General features: G+C 33.7%; 2 protein-coding genes across 2 annotated transcripts; one reads left to right on the top strand and one right to left on the bottom strand.

Annotated features, from left to right (window-relative positions):
* The first annotated feature begins 1,995 nt into the window (after positions 1 to 1,995).
* Positions 1,996 to 11,683, top strand: LOC111807564 (alanine-tRNA ligase). Its single transcript, XM_023693335.2, has 9 exons — positions 1,996 to 2,335; positions 3,817 to 3,883; positions 4,015 to 4,092; positions 4,479 to 4,531; positions 9,373 to 9,456; positions 10,439 to 10,491; positions 10,578 to 10,642; positions 10,750 to 10,808; positions 11,390 to 11,683. Exons 1-9 carry the CDS (start codon positions 2,087 to 2,089, stop codon positions 11,477 to 11,479), a joined length of 798 nt encoding a protein of 265 aa, XP_023549103.1. The 5' UTR covers positions 1,996 to 2,086; the 3' UTR covers positions 11,480 to 11,683.
* Positions 11,684 to 16,040: 4,357 nt separating this feature from the next.
* Positions 16,041 to 17,626, bottom strand: LOC111807219 (uncharacterized). Its single transcript, XM_023692837.2, has 2 exons — positions 17,414 to 17,626; positions 16,041 to 16,492 (listed from the first exon to the last, which is right to left on the bottom strand). The coding sequence occupies exons 1-2, from the start codon at positions 17,509 to 17,511 to the stop codon at positions 16,192 to 16,194; spliced, it is 399 nt and encodes a 132-aa protein (XP_023548605.2). The 5' UTR covers positions 17,512 to 17,626; the 3' UTR covers positions 16,041 to 16,191.
* Positions 17,627 to 25,351: the final 7,725 nt, after the last annotated feature.

Here is a 25,351-nt window from a genome sequence, read left to right as displayed (position 1 = left end):
TAGTCATGGGTAAACTTCATTAAACATCTTATAATTTGTAAATAAGTGTATTGAATTTTTGTATTGACCGTGAATGGTTTAATATCAATTGAAATTTTATCGTATTTTCATTGTATTTCGTTTATGCATGATTTTAATTTGCATTGCTTATTAGTCTCGGTCTAGAGCAACGGGGTTCCTTATAACTTCTTCTAAGAGTGAAGACTATCCCTACGAGACAACACGATTTCCTTCCGCATGTTTTGTTCTCACTCACATGCATTCTAAGAAAATCTCTCAGGAGGTCATCGAACATAGAATTGCTCAAAACAAAATACGGTCAACTCTTGAGTTCTTATGGTTGAACCAACGTAAGGAAGGTGCACATTGTCAGTATAGATAGTCACTTTCATTTCCTTTAAACCTTTATTAGTCATTCTATCCTCGATATCGCTCTCATTTAAATGTGGTCTTAGTTCATTTATGTACCTCTCATTTACTCGAGTGTCAACCAGGAGAGAAGACCAAAGCATGTGGGCATTGAATCAATCATTCAACTTCACACTCTAATGTGGTGAATGACTCAAAACTGATAGCTTTTTATCTTCAATGTCTAAATCAATAATCATAGGTTCCATACACAGCTGGTTCTCTTGTCCCTTTACCCAACAACCCTCCAAACAATCTTTTCACTCCCCACTAAACGTCAACTGCAACCAAACCTCATCTTTTGTTCATACACTTTTGACTCGTATTCCTTATCCCTACCTACCTGTTCTATTGCCGTTGCTTCTTTTGAGCTACAGATCGTTTAGTTAGAAATTTTATTTAGGAGAATGTCGGTAAATAAGATGCATGAAAATAAGATACCTGAAAAATGAGATAACTGTGTTTGGTGTTGCATGAGAATACTATCCGAATTTAATAAATAAATAATATTTCTGTTTAGTTTCGATAACTACTTATAATAATCTTTATATATATATATATATATATATATATATATATATATATATATATATATATATATATATATATATATATATATATAAAAGTAATAAATATACTCTTTTTACCTAACACGTGGTTACTACAACCACTGCCAAGATACTATATACACTCTACACGACCAACTGAGTACTATGTGTAAGAAAAAGAATGTCATTATCATTTTTCTCTCCCATATTTAATATGCTAGAATTACCATTTCTCAGAATCCAACAATCGGTCTGAAATGACTATACTTTTGGTATTAAAAAATTACCATGAACACTTCGTTTGTTTCAACCAAAATCTCTTTCTTTGTCGCCCCGTCTCTAAATGAAGTTTGCAAATGAAAAGCTTCTTTAGGAAGAGTAAAATTATTGGGGATTGTACCTTTTCAACGGGCGAGAAAGATGGGACCACCTTGTTAGAATTCAACAATCGATACTCGCTCTTGAGAACGGTCGGCCAATGATTTTTTTGTTGTTGTTGTGGATTGTTGTGATGTGCTCGGGTCTATCATCATTTAGAGCATGTGAAGCAAAAAATGAGGCAATCACCAGATTGCATAGCTTAACTTGCTCTAGTGTAACGTGAGTTCTTAAGCTTAGTTCTTTCTTAGTCCTTAAAGGAATCTAGTGAAGTTTTCTCTCTCCCTCGAACCACACTTTAATAACATCGGAATTAAAATTTTGTTTGAAATTGACTCAATATTTAATTTAGAGATGCTCATGGGTTGAATTAGGTCGGACGAGACATTTTTTAAACCAAATCCAAATTATGTATTCTAAATTTGTTTGAGTTAGATTGATTCATATCATTTACTTATCTATTTTTAAATATTTAATTAAGATTTGTAATTCAATATCAATATATATAATTACCCACTAAATAGTAAAATATTAATTTAAAGAATAAATAATAAATTAATATTACGAAATTAAATAAAAATAAATTAAAATTTAAAATTATTAATCTCTAATTTAATTTAAATATTGCTATAAAATTTATGTTTTCCCTAAAATAAAAAGCACGAGGAGACAGCCGGGGCTGCCAACATTTGAGAATATTGTTTTGCGAAGGGCTCAGCACAAATACGCCAACGGGAGAACACTCTGTTGCAATGGCGATGGATGCTGGATCATCGTCCTCCCTAGAAAATCAATCTTTGCTTTCCAATCACCATGAATCTTCTCCAGGAAAACCTCAAGCATTGGAAGACTTGGCCAAGTCTTGGGCCGGCTACGCTGCCCAACAGGCGATGCTATACCAGCTCGCTATCAACCACTCCTTGGAGTCTGCCGTTGAAGCCTCCAAATCTCGCCTTGCTCAGATTCGTTCCACCTCCTATCCTCATTTCCAGAAGGCTATTGTAATTTCTCCAATTCTTTTTTTCCTGTTGTTGTTTCTTTAGTTTCCAATTGAGAATGGATGTTAGCTTATGTCCAGGAGAAAGAGGTTGAAAGGTTTTGAATCGTTACTGAGCGTTTTTTGATTGGAGTCAATTCGTACATCCACATTAGTTGATCGATGCTTGTTGTGTACAATTTGATTTCATGATATCTAATGTTTGAAATTACCGAATTCCAGACCTTGCCTGTTGAGTGACAATTAAGGCTCTCTTAAATTTTTTTGACCCAATTGTTGGGTTTGGAAATAAATGATCGCCTGCTTACATTTCTTAGTTCTGGTTTTGTTCTTTCTAGGTTCGGTTATGAAAATGGTTTTCTTGCCTCTTGCTAGAATTTTATTTTCTTGTCAGTTAGCTTTGTAATAGGGAGCTTTTATACAGTTTCTTGCTGCAGTTCTTTCCCCCAAGTATAAGGGAGGGTGGTCGAGTTGCAGGCTGTCTAAAAGTTGAAGTGGGACTAAGAAAAAGACCTGTTGATCTGTTTTGATATTGGTTGCATGGGAAATGTTAGGATGCAAACGTTTCTTTGTTTAATTGGTAAAGTCATTTTCATCTAGTGGATAGATTTAGACGCATTAAACAAATTATGTCACAACTTTGGAGGCAGACTATGGTTGGAAAGTTAAGCTTTTCAACAAATAGAACTTGTTCTCTTTTGTGAAGATATAATTTTATTGGACATGTCAAATGGTTTTAGCAACCCTCTTCTATGTTTGAAGTTTGCACTTTTGGGGTTACATTTTGTCTATCTTCAACCCTCTGGCATGAACACTTTAGTGAGGGCTAAGTTGGGTTGAACTATGGGGGAAGTGTTCGAAAGGTAATGCATGGTACTTTCCGGAAGCTATTAATGATAGATAAAGATTTTCCCCATCAAAGGATTCATGAAAAGTTTAAGTGCAGACTGATCAAAATTCTAGTTTTGAGGAAATAGCAAGAACTCTTCTGCGAAGAAAACAAACAGAACACCACATTCTTAATTTTTTAGCTAACTGGATGTTGTTGGGTTCGATGTTTATCTTTTTCAAGAAGGTTGGGCAGTAATATAGCATGCAAGATAGCTTTTGCATGTGGGATTGGTTAAAGCAGATAAACCACTTGCTAATTAACTCTTAGTTATATAGGAAAATTTCCAGTCCCATGAGCACTATTTTGTGATGTGGTGGGGTTCTTGTAAAAGAGAGTAATAACATTGCTAGATCTTTCTTGGGCTAGACGTATGACTTCATTGAAAGTTTTTGTTTCTCGTAATAAATAATTTCAAGTCATTTTATTTTCTTGCCAGAATAAATGATACACACTCTTTATAATGGTGACCTCAATTGATAGTACCTTGTTCATTCTCTGATTGCCTACTTTTGACTCTTCTGTTTTTTTGTTTTTCTTTTCTTTAACATTATTTTCTAAATTTATCATTTTATGCATTGAAAATATGCCTCTAGGATTCATTTCAAGATGTGAAGTCAGAGGTTGCTGATTTTGAGAATTTATTCTTTGGAAAAGTTAGAGGTTTGTTCCTCAGCTATCATTTTGATGGAAAATTGATTCTTAACTTACCTTACTTCTTTCTTTCTTTTTCTTTTTCTTTCTCATCAATTATGTAAATTACTGAGAAGTGTTATTTTTAATTTTTTCTGCAGATGGCATTCTTGTCGCTGCATCACATCCGCTGATCAGTTGTGGAGTTGCAACTGGCATGGGTTTGTTAGTCTTTAAAAGTATGACCTCATTTATTGATTAATTTTAATTATATGATAAGAGACTTTAAAAGTGAATTATAATTTCATAAATTCGTTTTCTTACTTCAAATACTTACTTTGTCCAATCATTTTCCCATATTTCGTATCTCTCTCCCAGAATTAATTGCTTTCTAATGACACCAAATTATTCAAGAATATTAGTAGTGATTTTGAATTCTATCTACTTAAATCTTCAAAAAAAAAAAAAAAAAAAAAAAAACGCGCACATTATTCCACTACAATAAATTCACAGTTTAACTAGATTTGGAGGCTACTTATGTGGTCAGCACATGAAACTTGAAACAATCTGAATCTTGAGCATTTATTTTTCAACCATAGTTCTAATTTTCTGTTTGATCCTGCAGAGCCCAGAAATTTCTTATACTACAAAACCGTTCGACTTTTCGTGAATGAAGAGGTGAGCAAATTTTTACTTATCACAATTACACACACAAAAAAAAAGGCTTAATAATTTGACCTCCAGGTAGAGGTTTTATGGTGGCTTACTTTTATTCAGATATGTACTAGAGTCGTTGAAAATCCTTAGTTACTGGTCCCTTCTAAGTTTCCTAAAAGATGTTTTTAATTTGGCCGCACGTTCTCATAACAATTTTGATGCTGAAAAGGTTATCTGAGATCTCCTTTTGTAATAAATTTCCACCGTCTCTTTGGATTTTCCCATGCTTATTTGTGATTTAATGCTGGTTATCAACCCATATTTACTAACAATTATCGATTACTACATGGGGTTCTATTGTTGTGGAAATCTCCAAACCTGCTTCCTCATAATCTAATGTTCTTGTCTCGGAGTTTGCAAATGACAAGTCCTCTTTTTTTTTTTTTTTTTTTTTTTTTTTTTTTTTTTAATCGTTAAAAGCTTATGCCAGCCAATTCGATGATGGACCATCAGTAGCTCTTACCTAACCATTCCATTTTTGTTGAAGGCTTTGAACCAGAAACAAAACTTTTCATTGAATAAATGAAAAGAGACTAATGCTCGTAGGATACAAACTCCACAAGGGAGTGAACAAATAAACAGAAAAGATATATAAACAGTACAAAGAAGCACCTTGAAAAGAAAGAATAAAAAAGGAACAAACTTTGCGACAATCTTGAGACATGAACTAAACTGGGAACTTCGGAAAACCACCTAACGAAAGAGAGGAAGCTGAAAGATCCAGTGAGAATCTTACAAAGAAAAAGCCATTGAACCCGAACACAAAAGAAGCCCATTGAAATTGCACGCAAGACACCAAAAAACATAATAAAAACCTCCTTGAAAACACCCTGAGATGAAAATTACAGCAATCACAGAACAAGAAACAGCAAAAAAGACCATCTGGAGATAAGCTTGACTGAAGCCACCAAAGAAATCAATTGGCAACGAAGCTGAACTTTTCACAAAAACAGCAGGAAAAACAAAAATCATGGAAACTTGAAAGAAAACCACTAAAACAGGTCAGAAGAGTTTAAAGGGGCAAGGCTTTCATTGTTTCCTTCTTTAACCAATAGGGGAATTTCACACATCCTGAGACCACAAACTAATAAGAGATGCAAGTTTAATAGGTATTGAGGATGAAGGAGGAAGATGATCAGCTTTGTCACCGTCTTCAAATATAGAAGAAAAATCTTCCAAATAATAATCTTCAAAAACATCATCTTGTAAGTTGCTATTCGAAGGATGCAAAGTCACTCCACACCCCTGCTCAAGTTTACGTCAGAATCAACTTCACGGGAGGGGAAAAGTATGGCCTTTTGATCACTCCTCTTGATAATGAAGAAACTGGATTCAAGGGGAGACAATAACTTGGCTGCAAGGAATGGGGGAAGAAAAGTGAAGGGTCAGAAATTAAAAGGGCAACCTATTTCACTGAGTGGGCTAAAAAAACTTGAACAACTTTCTTCCATAAAATCTGGAGATATTGTTTTCCTTAAGAATTGGATGGCATGAAGAAATAGGTCTTTTTTTTTTTTTTTTTTCGAGATTATGACAAGGATAGGCAGCAATCAAAATACTTATTTACTTCATGAACCTAGTCTTATTTGATATTCAAAAACTAACGTGAAATATTGGGGATTAGATAGGAAAGGTTGCATAATAGTTAACGTCCCTCCCTTTGGGAATATGATGATTTTCATTTCTCTGATATTCTAGAGAATCTTTCCACTAAAAGGTTTCAAAAAGGGAAATACTTGCTTACAAGGGGCATGCCAAGATAATTGAGTTGAAAGCTTCCAACTGCAGCAAAGGTTCCAGGTTTTCCTGAACTGTTTTGTGATGGTCAATAATAAAGTCTGGGAGAATAATTTTGGGTAACGTTGATCTTCATACCAGGAGCTAACTTGGAAATTATCACAATGCTAACGATCTCGTGAAGCTCATCATCATTTTAGTCATTAAAAAGTAAGATAGCTACGGTGGAATTTGTTTGATGGGAATTTGGAAATTTTAAATACCCTGTTGCTCAGGGTGTGAAATGTCTCTTTAGAAACCAGGCAGCAGCCTGCAGGTGTTCATTCACTAACATTAAGACAGAGGCTTCATCATAGCAACTACATCCAACAATCTTGGACAAGATCACAAACTTTGGTCCACACCTTCTGGGTACGCTAATATCTGAACTGAGTTGATTCCTTAAGGCTAACCACTCTCTTATGCTTGGAACCACACGAACATGTTTCAGATTGACTCCAAGGTCATCACTCATGGGCTGGAAATTATTCTTTTCCACCAGTTAGGCCAAAACATAGGAAGTTTGTGCTCAAGTGCAACTTGATCAACAGGAAGGCCCAATGCCTGGCTAATTGGTGCTAGGTTCATCACATAGGTGAAGAAGTACCTAGATTGGCGGCAAACATGATAGTAGTTAAGAAGAAGAACAAGAAATAGAGGCATACAGAGACTGACTCAAAGGTTAAGGTTGTGAACAACGCATGCCCCAAGGATTATTTTCCACTCTCATGGACACCTTAGGCTACCACTAGGTTTAATGCTTCCAATTGACCCAGAAAATATTGCATTTTGTCACGAAGACACTGAGTATTATTAATAAGTAATGCTCTTTGACCTGAAGAGTGGGAGGGCAACCTAGACTACCTAACCAAATCTCAAGGACCAATTTGACAAGACAATGGAGGTTCACTGATGACATGCTTGTCAAATTCTGTTGAGTCAAGGACTGCATTTAACATTTGAAATAGGCTGTTGACATTTTGAACACATGACCGAAGCTCATTGAGAAACTGTACATTAGGATTGTCTTCTGGCAGGTTCTTTGGATACATGGTCACCTAGATGAATACTGAAGCAAGCCTCACCTAGATTCGCTCCAACTAGAGATGGAGCTATCCAAGGTGATTGAAGAAGCTAAAAGACTGGTTGGACATGTAGCTACTTTCAACATATTCATTTTGAAGTTGTCCAGCCATTGTGAGACCTTCAAATCCTTTGAAGAAGTGCCAACTTTTGTTTAATCAAGAAATTGAATTCAATGGAGTCAGATTCTGCTATCTAATCCTATAATTATTAGACTTGTTATCCAGGTTCTCACTAAACCAAAGTCACCTACAAAAAAGAAGAATAGAGGTGTGATTAACTTGCCAGTAGGTGGTTTGATTTCCCACCTTCAAATGCTGCTAGAGATTTTCAATGAGCAACAAGGGTGAGGGGATGGTACCTAGATAAAAAAGAATGCAGGCTCAAGGAAGACTATGTAAAGGATGATCAATTGCGTACGTTTTGAAATTATCACCTTGGATAGTCGAAGAAACAAGGTAGCCAAATCGATCAAACCTCAGATGTCACAGCACCCTTTCTATTGCCACCAACTCATATTTTTGACGATGATTGTATATAAGACTTGATTTTTAGAAAATGAAGGTGCTATGTATTTGAGCACATTAATCATCTGACCCCTTGGATTAGAGATAGGTGGCATGGTCATCATGACCAAGCACGAACATCGCTTCTGCCAGAAGCATTTGACATGATGTGTTAGAAAACTATAATGGATATGACATCTAGAGCAGACAAGCATGAAGTTCCACAAACAACATTACGGTCTTGGATTACATTACCCAGAAGACTTGGGAAAGCTTCACAGTTTTCTCAAGGTAAACCTTTTTAGTCCAGTTTTGTAATGACCTTGAGAGATAGATCGGAATACCCTTCTTCACGTATTTGGCTCATATGGACGTGTAAATCCTCAACTTGTATGGTCTTCCCTCTGAATGCATGCTTTACTTCAGTGCAAAGTGCAAAAGGGTATTTTTTAATTTTAATTTTATTTTTTTAATGATTTTTAATAGAGTGAAGTGCTCAATTAATAAAATATAAACATTTGTATGCAATATTAAAATCTAGTATTAACTATGAAGCAGGCGCTCAAGTATCAATTAGTCTAGATATACAATATTTAGTTATTACGAAACCTTCAACCACAGAGAGGCTACAAAATAATTGATTAAACTACAAAACTACATGAACTCGGAAAAAAAAAAAAAAAACGTACAAAGAAAAAACTACTCAATTACATCTTAGAATTATAAAAGAGAGAAAAGGTGTTGGTGGACAGGTTAACAAAAGTCCGTCCTTAAGATTTATTTTCAAAAAGGCTAATAATCATGTGGATTGATATTTTTTTTCAGTAAAGTTATGTGAGAGAAGGGCTTTGGGTATAAATAGAGGTCCTAGATTTGGAGTTGTATAGCATCCTTAATCATGGCAAACCGATAGAATTCAAGTTTTGAGGTTTTAGACGAGGACAACCTCTTTCTCCCTTCTTCTTGTTGTTTGTGGATATTTCAAGTAGTCATATCTAGGAGGGTGAAGGACAATATTCTTGAATGGTTTTTGGTAGGGACCAATGACCTGTCTTTTGTATCATCTTCCATTTGCTGATGAATACCATCTTCTTCTGCTCGAGTAGGTCGGAATCCTTCCTTAAACAAAATATATATTATTATTCTTTTAGTTTTATCTCCAGGTTGAAGCTATAGATAATTTCCCGATCCCTCTCATTCTCAATCTGCAGCTTATTGTGTTAGTGTTGCTCAAACATTGAACCAAAGAAAAAAAGTTAATTTATTCCATTATTTTTCTTCTTTTAGTTGGAAAAATGCATATTTTTCATAAATAGTCACCTACTCAAAAACTAGTTTTTAATGTAATTTATATATTCTGTTATTTCAAGTTTTACAAATTTACAATTTCTTAAATGGATGATCATGGGAAGCACTATCTTTTAATTGATTTTGCAGGCCTTACTGTCCAAAGCTGATGCTAGAGTAAAAGAGCTGCGACAATCAATTGATCGGATAAAGGTTGAAAGTGAGAGGCTGGAGGTAGGATTATATATTTCTCTTAAATTCTCAACTCATTACCACTGATCGAAAAATTAGTAAAATTGCCACATGAATACTTTTGTATTCGTTAAATTCAGAAGAGTGGTTATTTTTAGGGAAGTGATGCTCTTACTATGTATAGGATCTTGTTACAAGATTTGATAAAACTTATATAGTCTTTGGGTAGAATAAAAAAAATTCAAAACCAAAAGAGTCATAAAAGAAAAAAGTGAAAAGAAAGCCTTCATGATTTGTATGAGACTGTGAAGTTGATGGAGAACTTGACGACTTGTATAGAACATTGGTTTGTATTCAAAATAAGCGGTTTGTTGTTCTAGTGGAATCGTGGGAATCTAGGATGCTTGGTAGAGACGATGAAGATGAATTTAGCAACATAAGATACAATTGGCAATGAGAGAGAAGTTTGGAAGTATGCAAAGTTGCCCAATGGTCGATGATAATAAAGAAGGGAGAACTGTACGAACTCAGATGTGCTTCCATGATAATTACTTCTCCATATTGGAAGCAGAAAAAAAAGTTAATTATTGAAGATTCTATTAATTATTAATCCATTGATGACTAGCTACACCACCATGTTCACAAGAAAGGCCTCATCTACAAGAATGGGGACACACGCTTTACAGTGAGATTTATACCAACATAGAAATATCTTGTTGGAGGCAACCATTTGCTCCCAATAGCTCTTGGCTTTTCACTTTTGATACCTATCTGACTATGTGGATGCATAAACGAGGGACTTTTCTCACATGGCATTTACGTAATCAAGGATGTGGTAACTTGACTTAATGAACTGTACAAAAGAAGCTCACATGGAATGAGTATAATTATGGATTGTATGGTTCAAACAGAAAGCATTCAGGAAAGGAATTATATTTCTCGTCTGTACAATTTGCAGCTGAGTTTTCAACAATTTCAATCATTTGTACTCCATGAATGAAAAATTATTTACTTTTCATTTCAGAAAAGAACCCTTCAAGCACAAGAGGAATTGATACGAGGAAGAACAAAACTCAGGTTTGCACTAGATTTGCTGCTAATGAGCTGTTAGAAATAGTACCCTTTATTGATACCTATTCTCATCTCTTTTTATTCTTTTGCAGGCAAGCAGGAAAACAGATCGAAGGTGTGATTCAGTCAGCTCATAAAATTGAAAGGAAGGCAAGAGGTACGCAAATGGTTTCTCTAGCCATGCAAAAGTTGAAGGATGATAGAAAAGTGCACTAAATTTTTGCTACATCTCATCTTACACTATTGTTTGTACCATGGTATCAGGTTTAAAAGATATTCTTGCGGATCTTCCGACAAGGGAAGCTTCACGATTTAGGACTCAGGCAAGTGTTCCATTTGACTGTTCACTTTTTTTATAGTGTTACATCCCCGTTGAAGACTGTTGATTGGGCGCTTTGAATCCTCTTTTTCAAAGTATTGATTCAATAGAGAAATGTTTAACATCTGATTAGAGGAAATTGCAGGATAATACACCCTATGAACTTATAGTTCTTCACGGCATTATATTCTTTTATCATCAATCCCCTATCATTTGTGATTTATCGAAAACCCAGTGACGTGTGCATATTGTTTAAAAAAAAAAAAGTTCATTTTTTACTCTCTCAGTTCTGTTGGATGTGACACTTTTTCTTGATGGGTATTTACTCTTCTAATTGTGTTATTTTGTTGCTAGATTGATTGTTACTTTAATATTTTTGATTCTAGGATTAGGTTCCAAATATTTTTCATCTTTGACATTATTTTGGTTTCTTTATTCATTAAATTTTCTATGATTTATTTGCTGGTTCAGGGGAGATATTAATTTTAATAGACTTATTCAAGTTCAAGGTTTTAATGGATAGAATTAGAAGTTATAAACCATGGTATATATCAATAGACACTAATCTTGGGCTCTGCATTGCAGGTTTCTAACCTTGCTTCTGAGGCAAAGAAGGAAAGAATTGGCTTGAGCAAGGAGGTCTCCAAAATTAGCAACTACGGCATCTCTGTCTGATAAATTCAAATTTAACACTTGGCTCGGTCTGGTCTGAAACTACCTGCATATCCTCTCTCATCTTTGTTTTTCTTCTTTTTAAACTGTTCGGCCAAAATAATTTTTGAAAGCTATCTATTGAGTTGTACCATTGAAAGGTGAATTTGATTGTTCAGTATAATAATTATATATGCAATACCAATAGAGTTGGTTCTTTTGATAGAACTTAATCTTAAATCTTGACAAATTCTTTGTATTGATGAATTTATCTTCGAATGATTCAGGGAGTGGATGGAAAATTTAAGCAATAAATAAGGATACCAACTCAAAATCATCCAATTGCATGTCCTGTCCATTGTGCATGACTTGTTATGATACTATTGTATTGGTCATGCGATCCCCATTGCATGCTTTGATACCAACCTTGCTGCAATGGTGGGTTGTTTGCATATCCATCACTTCCTCATGAGGACCTTTCTGTAATGTTGGGCCTAATGGTGTGGCGTCCAACAATGGTGATTCTATGACGTAGTAATTTTGTGATCTTTGGGCACATTCTCTTCTACCGATCAACAACGTTCAATGTCATATCTCTAGGGATCTCAATTTTGGATTTATGTTACCAATTTATCTCTCATCAATCGTAGTTGTGTTAAATACTTAAGTTGGAATGTGTCGTTGAGCAATCCACATCCACCCTTCTAAACCCTAAACCAACATCACGAGGCATTTTTACCAGCTTAATATGTGATGGCTCAAGTCCATTGACCTTTTGGACTTTTCCTTTCGGATTTTCCCTTAAGATTTTTAAAACACATCTGTCAGGGAGAGATTTTTACACTCTTATAAAGAATGCTTCGTTTAGTTTACTATCTTTAACAAGTTTACTATCTTTTAAGCAAGATAAACGTAAAAACGGGAACTAAATATAAAAACGTGGAAGGAAAAATCAAAGGTAGCCTGTAGAATTATTGGATAACATGGGAAAAAGTTAATAATAAACCATAGGTATATTGGAAGAAATGGGAGAAGGGTTAAGGATAAACTTACCAAAAACAAGAAAGAAGGGATGAGGGAGTGGAGGTCTCCTCAAAGTCTTACAAAGTGAGAGAGCATATATAAAGAGAGAGAAAAGAAAGAGTGATTGTTAGCAAATGGGTGAATGCAGTTATTTTATTATAGCCCATTTAATTAAAACCGTGGAAAAAGATACAGTAAAATGTGTGTCAATAAGCTCGACTTGTTCAAAACTTGTTCAAAGTCGAACATTAAACCTTACGTTAGAATCATCCGATGTGGCGGTCATGCATTAAGAAGTTATCAATCATGGAACATTTTTAGGAGAAATTATCAATTGTCGAGCATTTATAAGAGAAGAATGATTAGTGTTTTTGTTTCTTAAATATTCATCCGTTGTATGCTTTATTTTGCAAGTTGAAAAGTATTGTGATTAAAGTATTTTAGTATAAAATGTGTTTCGTTCTACTTCGGTATACTTCTATGAGGGTTCATAAACATGGATTGAACAAGTTCGAGCAAGTACGATTCAAAAATAGGCCTCGGAGATGCATCATATTGATGGATTGGAATGAAATTTGAAAGTAGATAGTTGTCTACAAAGAACAATCGAATATCATGGGACAAACTAACAAAAATAAATAGAAAAACATGTACAAAAGTAAAGACAAAAACACGTACATGAATTCTTTTCATAAGGTTATGTATGAAATTTGGTAACCATTAGATTACAATGAAGGGGTTAAACCAAGGGTATGCATAAAATGACCAAAATGACCAAAATGCCCCTATAATTATGTACCACTGACTTATGACCAAAGTGACTTTTAAATGGCATTAAATTTCATGTGGAGCCTTATGTCATGGTTTAAAAGTATTATACAAAGTTAAAAGACCATTAGAATATCGGGAGGATTTAAACCAAGAATTGGGGTGGTAGATGACCAACACACCCTTATAAGAATTTTAAAATGTTTTTAAGATTCTAAAAGATCCGTACGTGTTCATAAATTTTTTATGGGACTCATTATGACCCTAAGAATAAGTATGCGAAATCTAAGGAGAGAATTAGAACATGTTTGAGGAATGAACTCTAAGGAAAAGAACGAAACTATCCCTAAAGACTCTTTATAAGAAATCAAAGTTTATTATGAATACCAACCGATAAGATGTGTATTTGAAGGATAAAGTAATACATAAAAACTAAGTCATGATTTAGTTAAAGGAAGAAAATAAGTCCCATTGAAAAAAAAAAAAGACGACCTTGATTTCAATAAAAAGTTTGAACCTTGAACCTACAAAAGTATAGACGGAACAATTTAGAATTACTATACATAGTTATTTGCGGTATATGTATTATATATATAGACTTATTATATATAACTATTGAATAAACTATAAATAAGCAATCGTCTGTCTTTCTAACCTAACATATTAGTCTCATTATCTATAGCTATTGAGCAAGCTATAAATAATGTTTCATTTTAGTATGAGAGTTACCATTGGCCCTCCTCTTCATAGAAAACAAAATAGCAATTTTGAGTCATCAAATATAGAGGTTCTAAGCGAAAACAAAACTTTAACAAATATTTATTATTTTAATGGTCACTACGATCACTGAAGTGAGCTGATGAAAATTTTTCTTATAGCAAAGGGTCTATAAAATTTGGTGAAGATTCGTTTTTCAGGACTAACACAATAGGCGCATCTTGATGATGCTAAACTCAAATATCACCAAGAAAAAAGTTAAAATTATTGGGTGAGAATATAAAAAAAACCCCAAGTAAATTGTTTACCAAATTTCAATTCAAACACATTGTTCATATCCAATTATCACTGACTGTTAAAAATAATTTAACTTTTTTCTATTCTTCAACTTATTAGGAAAAGTCGTAATAAATGTAAACCCTAAAAAATTAAGTGAATCTTCCAAAACATCACCATCAATATATTTATTATCTAATTAATTAGTCACAATAATGTTTCATTTTAGTCGAATAAGAGCATTATCAACAACCCTATCTTTATTTTCGAGAGCCTATTAAGAAGTTACACACCCGACCCGACTCAACCCTATCGTACTTAATTCAATAAATTACGATAATTATCGATCATAACATAAAATCTCAACGAACTTAAATATATTAAATTAATGCAAGACATGAATGAATGAATGACCCGAATCAATAACAACAAAAGAGTAGAGTGCATGCATTATTTCTGTCTGACTTGGGGTAATTTTTCAGGAAGGCATTCAGTAAATTTTGTATGTGTGGGTTAAAAAAGATAAAAGTAAAAACATTTTTTTTCTTGGTGTTCTTAATGTTTACCGTGTTTCTCTTTGACAGTGGCGGGCCTTAGCCATTAAATTAGGAATCAATGAAACTGCAAAGAGTTTAAAGAAGGGATTGGAAAAAGGTACTGTGGGAGATTTTTAAGCCGCATTCAATTTTCATGAGTGTTTTTTACTCAATACCAACCAACCCGTCAATTTTCTAAGCCTTTATGTCGACCTGAATATAAGCTCAATTCACATAAAATATGTCATCTCGATCAACAATTCCCTTCGGGTTATGAGTGTATCTTACCTAATACTAATAAACCCGTCAATTTTCTAAAGTTTTATGTCCACGTGAACATAGCTCAACTAATGATATAACATATGTCTTTTCGATCAAGAAGTTAGAGGTTTGAATCTTTCACATCGCATTCAATTCGGATTATTCTTCAAGAAACCTAATTAATATCATGAGTGTATCGTACTCCTCAATACCAATCAACCCGTCGATTTTCTAAAGCTTCGTGAACCCTCAACTAATATTAGTGTATGTCCTCTCGATCAAGAAGTTAGAGGTTTATGCCACATCGGTTGGGGAGGAGAATGAAACATTCTTTATAAGGGTATAGAACCCTCTCATTAACAGACGATTTCGGAAAAACCCAATGAAGACAATATCAGCTAGCGATGGCCTTAAGCTAAATCACTCGTTTTGCAACATGTTGAAAAAAAAAAACAAATTTGTGTTCCATAGGTTTTGTGTTAAGTTTAGCCTTCAAACTTTTAGGTCACTTTCTCGATTATTTGGGCACGATTATGTAGCGATCTAGTTCTAAGCTAAGCAAAAATTTAGGTATTTGTATTGAATTTAACGACAGAGACCTAACCGATACAAAATTAAAAGTTAAGAAATATTTTAAAACAAACAATATTACACCATCGAAACTTAATAATTAATTAATAACATGATAATCTTTAAATAAATTTGTTCGGTTTCATTCTTTTATTTAAGAGGTTTGCGTCCATTCGGTTTTTAAATATTAAAATTAAAATTAAAATTAAAATTAAAATTAGTTTGTGACATAAGTCCTTAAATGATGTAATAACATGTTGCATAAATCAAATGAAATAAATGAGGAAATTATTTGATACTAAAACGTTTTAAATAATATATTTGGCTGCAAATTCAGAGGACACAGAAAATAAAAAAAAAGGATAATAATTACATTATTTATTTAAAAATCAACCAAAATTCATGGAGTCTACAGAGAAACCCACGCGCACACAAAAGCAAACTATATTATATATATATATATATATACGTTTTTTCTTACATAATAATAATAATATTATTATTTATTAATAATTAACATTTGAGAAAAAAAAAGAGAGAAAATAAAACCAACCCCGTTCGGTCATATCGAAACGCTGCGTTTTATCAGCACATTACGTCCTTGAGAAGCTTATACCTCCGCGTGGTCGGCCTCGGCGATGGGACGCTGCCGGCGGCGCCTTGTTTGCCCTTGTCGACGGTGGCGGCGGCGGAATCTTCATGATGGTGTTTGATTTTGTCGCCGGAGTAAACGGAGCGGCTCATGATTCCGGCGGGTTCGGTAGCGGTCGGTGGCGGTCTTCTGGAGGAGGTTCCGTGTGATCTGGAGGAGCTCCGGCCTTCACACTGGCACCAATCACACACCTCAATTGGCTCCGCCGATTCGCTATAGTAGTTGCTGCAGTACCTGCGGATTTTTAACCAAATACTTTTTATTTTTATTCTTAAAACAAAATTAAATTAATTTCTCTAATACCCTCTTAATTTTTTTTACTAATCCACCACAAATTAATATAATTATCCTCTCACGACCAGATTTTCACTCTGGTAAAAAATGTTTTGATTGTTCTCCTACCTACTAAGGTGAGATCAAACAATCCACCTCCTTCAAGGACACACATTGTCCCCTTCTCCCGTTGATGTAAGACCCCAGAGGCCCAGCATCTTTGTTGACACACTGCTTCGTATTCACCCACTTTAAGACTCAGTCTCCTCACTGACACACCTCAGTATTTGGTTTTGATTCCATTTGTAACAGTCGCAAGCCCACCACTAACAAATATTGTCATTTTTTGGATTTCCCTTTTGTGTTTTCTACAATTTGTAACAACAAGCCCACCACTAACAAATATTGTTATCTTTGGATTTCCGTTCTGGGGTTTCTCTCAAGATTTTTAAAATGCTGATAGTAGAAATTTCCACACCCTTATAAAGAATGTTTTGATCTCATTTTCAACCGATCACATAAATGATACCATCTACATTATTAAGTCTTTGGAGAAGATCAAAAGCAAAACTACGAGAGTTCATATTCAAATTAGACAATATCATACCCTCCAATAGTATCCTAATCATACATTTAACTTAGCTATATCAATAAAACCAATATCATAGTCATTCACTCAACTTAACTATACGAATAAAATTGATATCAGAATGATGCCCTAAACTTAAAATCGATATGGGAGTGAAATACCCATATGAAGAAAATTAGGATAGAACCGAAAAGGTTGAACTGGTAAATTTAATTAGAATTGATGAGAACATGCATGTGACATAGAAGGAAGAAAGAAGAGAGAGAGAGAGAGATAGAGAGAGAGAGGAGTACGAGTGTTGGAAGCGGTTGGAGCACTTGATACAGCGGAAGAGCTTGTCAGGGAAGCCGACGTCGCCGCACAAGCAGCAAACGATCTGAAGATCCACCATTCTTAAATTTATATCCAACAACAAACAACACAAGAACAACCAAGATGAAGAAGATGAAGATGATGAGAGAGAAAGCTAAGAGAATGACTTAAATATAAAACAAAACTGGTGGTGTTTTCAAGTCGGTGTATAAATCCGTTTTTAACCATAATTTAACCTCTTTTTTTTCTTTTTTTCTTTTTTTCTTTTTTTCTTTTTTAATTTCTAGAGAGAGAATGGGGGTTTAGTGCTAGGTAAACCTTAAAAATAAGATGGGGGGGGGGGGCAATATGACGATTATACCCCTATGCCTATGTGGCCTATTCTACTGCCTTCTTTTCCCTGCTATATGCTTTTCTTTTTTTCTTTTTATTTATTTCTTTTGTGCACTTGGGAATGTAAAATGTGTGTTTATATTAGGAACGTGTTCACACGGCCTTCTTCCACGGTGTGGACCACGCGCCTCCTCTTCCCGGTTGCATACGCCATTCTACCTTCCCTTATTCTACACATTAAATCATAAAATATTGTGTTCACTTTGTTTACTTTTTTTTTATATTAAATATAAATAAATGTTAATTAAGCACTTCAAATTTTATTTTTTACGAGTTGTTCCAATTGAAAAATACTTATGGGGTAAGATAACGAGTGTCAGCGAGGACGTTGGACCCCGAAGGGTATGAATTGCAAGAACCCATATCGGTTGAAAAGGGAAACGAAACATTCTTTATAAGGGTGTGGAAATCTCTCTCTAACATATATGTTTTAAAAAACTTGAGGGAAACGATATTTACTAACAGTGGAGTTTGACTATTACAAATATTATCAGAGTTACACACCAAGTGTGTGTGCCAACGAAGACTCTGAACCCTGAAAGAGGTGGACACTGAGCACTTTGCCAGCGAGGATGCTGGGCAACGAAGGTGGTGAATTGTAAGATCCTACGTTAATTAAAGAGGAAAACACAAAAGTGCGTGGAAAACTAAATCTAAAGAGGATAATATAAACTAGCTGAATAAAAGGAAGAGATATATTTAATTTATATTTTAATTTTAGAAAACATTTCCATAAATGTGGGAAAGAAGAGGTGTAAAAATGTGAATTAAAGGAGAGAGAGAGAGAAAAATTATAACAGTTAAAAAGGTGGTCTGTTTTTACTTACTTTTTTACCTCGTTTTGTCGCCTTCGGTAGGGATATGATTGTCATTAAACTACTTGTAATGGATAACTGATGACTTAAAAATATTAAAAATTAAAATTAAAAAAAAAAAGAAAAAGAAAAAGATTATTTAAAAAAGAAAGAATGAGCAAGTACAGTACTGAAAGTGGTTTGTCTTCCAACAAAAGTCTTATTCGATATTATTAATATTTTGTATGGGTTACACTACCCTGCTTTTCACCTCTATTATTTATCCTACACCCTCTACTTCCAAACTTGTCTCTACCGTCGGATCATCTTTAAGCAAAATTAAACGAAAAATCTCCACCTCTTATTTAAGTTCTAAATTTTAAATTAAAAAAAATGACCATATATATTAAGAAAATTGATGGGACGGTGGGACATAATTAAAATTATATTTATATATATATATAAAGTGGGGCCCAGGTGAAAATGTTGTCTGCGTGGAAAGGGAATTATGATACGAGAAAAATAAAGATTTATAATTTTGGGACTTAAATGGGATCATCTACCACCATTGTCAGTGCCACGGATTCTATAACAATCCTTGCAAATCTTTACCCTTACTTTCATATTTCAATTTTCTCCCTCACAATAATTTCAATTTTTAACCTCCATTCCTTACTCCGTTAGAATTTAGTACAACTTATTTAGTTTGAAAAAGTCAAGATATTCGTAATCAGTTAATATTTTAAAAATATATCTTAGATATTTCATAATCAAATAATATTTTTTATTTGATTAATAGTATATTTTATTTTATTTATAAGATTTAGTTAATTTATATTTCATAGGTATTAGATGGATCCATATTTACGAAGATAAAACCTTCTATCCCAATTTTATTTTCTCATTTTAATATGTAATAATAATATTTTGAGATTTATTCACACTTTACCGTAGATATTGTGTTAGTGACTTGATAATCTGACTAATACAAATTACTCCAATCAAATGATAGAGGTTGGATTTGTCAAGTAGATTTTTTTTTTTTTTTTTTTGAGTTGATTTTTTTTAAAAATCGAAAATTTGATTGCCTCCTGAGTTAATATTTTTTGGTCGGGTAAATCAAACCAATTTGAAAATATTTAACATAACCCAATTTTACCTTTATTTTGAAGATTTAAAATATTTAACTATGTTAGTAATGTGTTCTGACTTGTGAATGTTTGATTTTTTAAATTTACTAAAGTTATTAGGGTGACAGTAAACAAATATGATTTTTTTAAATAATTAAAAAAAAAAATAGATAGTTGAGTTGAGTTGAACTAGGTTAAGTACTTTATCCAAGTTGCTCGAGTCACCCATCCAATCAACCCAAAATTTTAGATTGATCCAAAAGACCACGAGTATAATTATGAGTGTATGTCATTAATAGATCCACATCCCATTGCATTTACTATTTTATTGGTTGTTTCCATTTAACCAATGAATCAAAGTCACTTTTAATATTATATTATTGTTGTTTATAAAAAGTTATTTAAAGTGATATCAAATCTTGAATACCATCAATATATTTTAATTAATTCTTTTTTAGAAGTCAAATATGTGTAAGATATAGCATTAAATAAAAGTTAATATCACTTATTATTTTTTTTCTAAAAAAAATCAAAATGATTGTGAAGGAGAGAATCAAATAAGAAGATACTCTTTGATAAGAAACAAAAGCATTACACAAATATTATCAAAGACATTCTAAAAACTTTTAAGAAATTTTTGTGAAAGTGTCTAATAATCAATCTCCATTCTTCCATACCATCATGATTCATCTTGAATACCATAAAATCAAAAATCTCCCTTTCATAACCAAATTTTGTAATAAATTTTTAGTTTTTGAATCGCTCATCGAAAAAGTCTGAGCAATTAAAAAACGATCAATAAATAAATTGTAAGAATGATCTTTCGGTTGTTTTTTTATTTTATTTGAGAAGTTGAAGAACAACAAGACTAAAAATAAATCGATCAAATCATATGGATAATATAAGAATCATGTGTATTAAGAATAGTTAGACACAAAATTGGATCGTATTTCGACTCTTAAGTATCATGTACAATGGTATGAAATTATGATATAATAGGAGAAAACAAAACTTGGTTATGAAAATAAATAACACGCTTTTAAATAAAATAAAGAAATTAAAGTATTTGTCATAATCTAACCTAAGGGTTAGGAAAGAAAAACATTATGAATGCATCTACCCTAGCTTTGGTCCCATGGCCGTCAACATGATATCGTCATTCATACATTGATGCCTTACCTTTACCTGAAAAATAAGAGTAGCACGTGACTTGAATAGTTTAAAAATACTCAGCAAGTAACTTCACTATTATCGTAACGACCCTAATTTCTAATTAAAATCAAGGTTGCCACTGCATGCATAATATCTCTACCATGTGTAGAAAATTCATTTAAAATATTACATAATGAAGTCATGAGCTTACATTTTGTAACAAAAGTCGTTAAAAACATAGTGGCACGATTTTAAATAGATCAAAAAATTAAAGTATTTGCCCTAATCTAACCTAACGGCTATGCAAGAAAAACATCATGAATGCATCTACCCTAACTTTAGTTCCATGACCGTCACCACAATATCGTCATTCATACTACTGCAGTGTCTTACCTTTATCTAAAAAATAAGAGTAGCATGCTGTTTGAATATTTTAAGAAATATTGAGTAAGTAATCCTACTATTAGGATCGAAAAATGCATACGTAGGTAATCATGGAGGTTAATGTGCGCAGAACCAAGGTGTGCATAGTATATCATATAAAAGTATAATGTATCATACGACACAAAAGTCACTAATATGATACGTCCTGTTTTCTCAAATACTTTTCTATCCATTAAACTATTGCTTTTCTTATATGTTTTCTAGCCTACCTTAAACTATTAGCCGAGGATGAGGAGGTCGAGCCTAGTGTGGACCAAGCATGTCTGAAATGCATCTCTAGCTCGGGAAAACCCCTAATTCTCTGGTTCAACCTCCTTCAATCCAATTCAAAGGAAAAAAGTTGAAAAAACCTAGGTCAACCTCGAATAATAAAAAGTTCATAGCGAAATAATATTTGAAATAGGAAGTGGGGATCGGAAAAGCTTCCCCAATTTCTGCTCGCCTCGTGACCATCTCTAAATATTGATAGAATAATATTTTAGAGAAATTATGTAGTCATTCTATTCCTATCAAAGATGTATTTTTGAGTGTTGATTGTGAATGTTTAAGATTGGAAGATTCCCTTTAATAGAAACAACGTGATGAACATGGAACTTGTGGAAAGAGTTTGAGATAAAAAGATGAAACTCTTAGAATTAAAGTAAAAACACATTTCAAATTTAATAATTCAACTTTCTCCTTTGATAAGTTATTATGTGCGTTTTTTTTTTCCATAGTCATTTGGTTTTTTGTTGTGACACCCGAGTAAAAGAGAGGTACATGAATGAATCCGGATCACATCTAATGAGAGGGATTTTAAGGATATGATAAGTAAGAAAATCTTAGAAGAATTGAAAGTCACTACCTATTCCAATAAGGCACACCTTCCTTTTCGGTGGCTCAATCATAGAAACTCCAAAATTATGCTTGTTTTGCTTAGAACAATTCTATATGGGGCGATCTCTTGAGAAGTTTTTAAAATGTATATAAGTAAGGACAAACAGGCTGGTCTGACTCATGATAATTTTCTTAGGCAGTCTCTTGAATTTTCTTAAAATGCATGTGAATGAGGACAAACATACAGATATGACTCGTGTTAGTCTGTGGAAGTAGCCTTCACTCATAGAAATAAGAAGTAATTGATGTGACCATGTTGAGTAGGTTGTGACCCTCATATTAAGACAAGCAAAACGACGACCCTCAAGTGGTGCCCATCCAACCACGTGAGGGCCAAGATAGACAAGTGTCATGATGCGACTGAGGAGGACGGTGCATCATCTAACACACCAAAGAGATGGACATTGAAGCCAAGATGAGACATAGGCAAGATGAAGGCAACAACAAGCAAGAGGGACAAAGATAGACTTGATAAAGGGTCGGGTAGGTTGGAGTTCCGAAAGGAGTTTGGGGATGCAGCTTTGAAGTTAAGTCCGTGTATATGAAATAGGAATACTCGCCAAATTTAGTGTTGATCAGACACTGTAAAAATACTCCACGAGACTGTATGACCATTCACCAAAATTATGTTTACTCTACCGGGATTGAAAATACCTCATAATATACCTTAGGGGGAGGCATAGTGTTAGCTTCTACTACTCCTAGGCCTTGTGGTGCATACGTGTGTTACAGTAAGGATGAGCATTGCACTCAATGCTTGTCATGAGTATATCAAGATCATGATGCCGCACAATTCAAAATGTACAACGGTGACACTAGGCATGCAGAGAAATGTCAGGGTCATCAAATGCCAAAATCTACGAATTATTATAACAATTAATTCTATAGAAAAATACACCCATATTCAAAGTAATGAATAAATAAAGTATAAACAAGCTAAATAGAGAGTTTTGAAAATTCAAATTAAAAAAAGAAAAAAGTAAATAAATAATTCCTTTTTGAAGAAGGTCCTTGCATCATTGTGAAGCAAGTACAACTTCATAAAGTTGTTCTTCTCATATTTCAAGTTATAAGATTTTAATGTATTTCTTACATTCATGTATCAATTTCTTTAAATAAATAAACCATCAACTCTAATGTTTTCTTCCTTAATAAGCCTCTAAGGTTTTGAAGCGAAGAAAATCATATAACACGGGTTACATTTCTACTAGCTACGAGTGAACACGAGTTGAGTTGAAAAAATCTTTTGGACCAACTCGAAATTTCAGGTTGATTGAATTAGCTAGTTCGAATTGATGGGATTATCAGGTTATATGAATACCCCTACTACTAGATAGCTACTGATTTAGTTGAATTTCTTCTTTAATCATCTGCCAACCGAAGCTAATGATCTTCTTCCTAGGTTAAGTAAGACGTCAAGAATAACTCATTTGTACACACGAAGATTTTCATTAAATGTTGCAATTAGTTGATTTCATCCCGAAGTCATATCAAAGAACTAAAGTAGCATAGACAGTGAATATGATAGTTTAATATTCAAATCGTCTCAATATGATTATCTTTACGTCAAATAGTTAAAATCCTTTTATCACTTATAAAAACATACTTTCAATAACTTCAAATCAACTTAGTGTTCGATTTTATACTTTTAAACGCGATTTTCGAAGACTCAAAATGTGAGTTTCAGATAGTTTCGAAATCGGTGTCGAACGTGGTGAGCACGTGTAGAAAGGTGAGAGGAGAAAAGGAAAAGTGAAATGAGATGAGTTGGTGAAGCAAAGGCGAAAAGGCAATTGTTTCCCAAAAGAAAGACAAATAAGGGCATTACTAACCCTTCCTAAGGACACTTCAACCACCACACACTTCAGTTTATCAAATCTCAGAATCTCTCAGTATCCTGTCCCTCTTCCATCTCCACCGTCCACGTGTCTCCCACATTCAATTATTGTATTCATTCATTGTAGCCCCACGTCACCCACTTTTTTCTTCCAAATTATTCATTTATTTTTGTCTATTTAGTTTTAAATTAAAATTTTAATAAACATTTCTACATCTATACATTTCCATCTGTCGTCGTTGACAACATTCGTACTCTTCTCTGATGGATATAAGACCTTCAATTGACGGATCCAGCATCCTTGCTAGTACACTGACTTGTGTCCATTTCCCTTCGAGACTCAGCCTCCTCGCTGACACATTGATCAGTGTCTGGCTCTGATACTATTTGTAACGACTCAAGCCTACCGCTAGTAGATATGTCCTCTTTGGCCTTTCATTTTGGGACTTCCCCTCAAGGTTTTTAAAACGCGTTTGGTAGACAGAGAATTCTACACCCTTAAAAAAGAGTTTCCTTTCTTTTTTTTTTGAAAAAACAGATAGGAAAACAATTTCTTACTATCAATCAATGCATGGAGCTGAAATCGAGATTTGTTTTTTAGTATTACAATTCAAAAGCGGGATGAAAGTTTAGGGTGACAACATGTAAAGAAAGCGACTATCGCATTACAAAGTTGAGGTATGATGGGGTCGAGAATGATAGATAATTGAAAAAAGGGTGATAAAGTACAAAATTGGAGCATTTGGGGAGATTAAGGGTGAAATTATTGGGGAAGTTAAAGAGGGACACATACCCGACATAGGGGATGGATTAATTTTGGGAGGTAATGATTTTAGAGACATGGAAATACACATATCACTCTCAATCTTAATTATAAAACTTGTCCCATTAGCCCCACCTTATTTTCAACATCAATTTCCTTTTATTTCCCATGTCTTTTATCTCGGTGAATGTTGCTTTTTTATCCTCGAAATCGAGTATTTTGCCCGCTTATAGAAATAAAATAACAAGGTTTCAGTTTGTTTTGTGTCGCTAGTTTAAAGAATTTGCAGTAGTTATTTTTTAACTTTAAAATTTGTATATTTACTTTTGAAGTCTTCCACTAGTATTTCTTGATGAAGGAAGTTTACATGGTATTATGGGTTACGTGTAGGTGAGTTTAATTTATGCACTAGTTACTATTTTAATTTATGCACTAGTATTTGGATCCGTCTCTCACATCGCAATTAATAAACTCGGAAAAAAAAAAAAAAAAACTCAGAAAGTTTCGAGTTTTTTTGCGCTCGTTATAGT

This window comes from Cucurbita pepo, chromosome 12 (assembly GCF_057944985.1).
Source record: "Cucurbita pepo subsp. pepo isolate OVF chromosome 12, ASM5794498v1, whole genome shotgun sequence".
Taxonomy (NCBI): domain Eukaryota; kingdom Viridiplantae; phylum Streptophyta; class Magnoliopsida; order Cucurbitales; family Cucurbitaceae; genus Cucurbita; species Cucurbita pepo.
The sequence above is the reverse complement of the archived record's forward strand: the minus strand, read 5'-3'. Positions and strand labels throughout refer to the sequence as shown.

What these genes read in the sequence shown, in the direction of transcription:
- LOC111807564 (XM_023693335.2), top strand. Translation starts at nt 2,087, where the DNA reads ATGGCGATGGATGCTGGATCATCGTCCTCCCTAGAAAATCAATCTTTG. An exon ending in GGGTTTGTTAGTCTTTAAAA is followed by an intron (nt 4,093 to 4,478) that starts GTATGACCTCAT and finishes TTGATCCTGCAG; the next exon opens with AGCCCAGAAATTTCTTATAC. An exon ending in CTTCACGATTTAGGACTCAG is followed by an intron (nt 10,809 to 11,389) that starts GCAAGTGTTCCA and finishes TCTGCATTGCAG; the next exon opens with GTTTCTAACCTTGCTTCTGA.
- LOC111807219 (XM_023692837.2), bottom strand. Translation starts at nt 17,511, where the DNA reads ATGGTGGATCTTCAGATCGTTTGCTGCTTGTGCGGCGACGTCGGCTTC. An exon ending in TCCAACCGCTTCCAACACTC is followed by an intron (nt 16,493 to 17,413) that starts GTACTCCTCTCT and finishes AAAAATCCGCAG; the next exon opens with GTACTGCAGCAACTACTATA.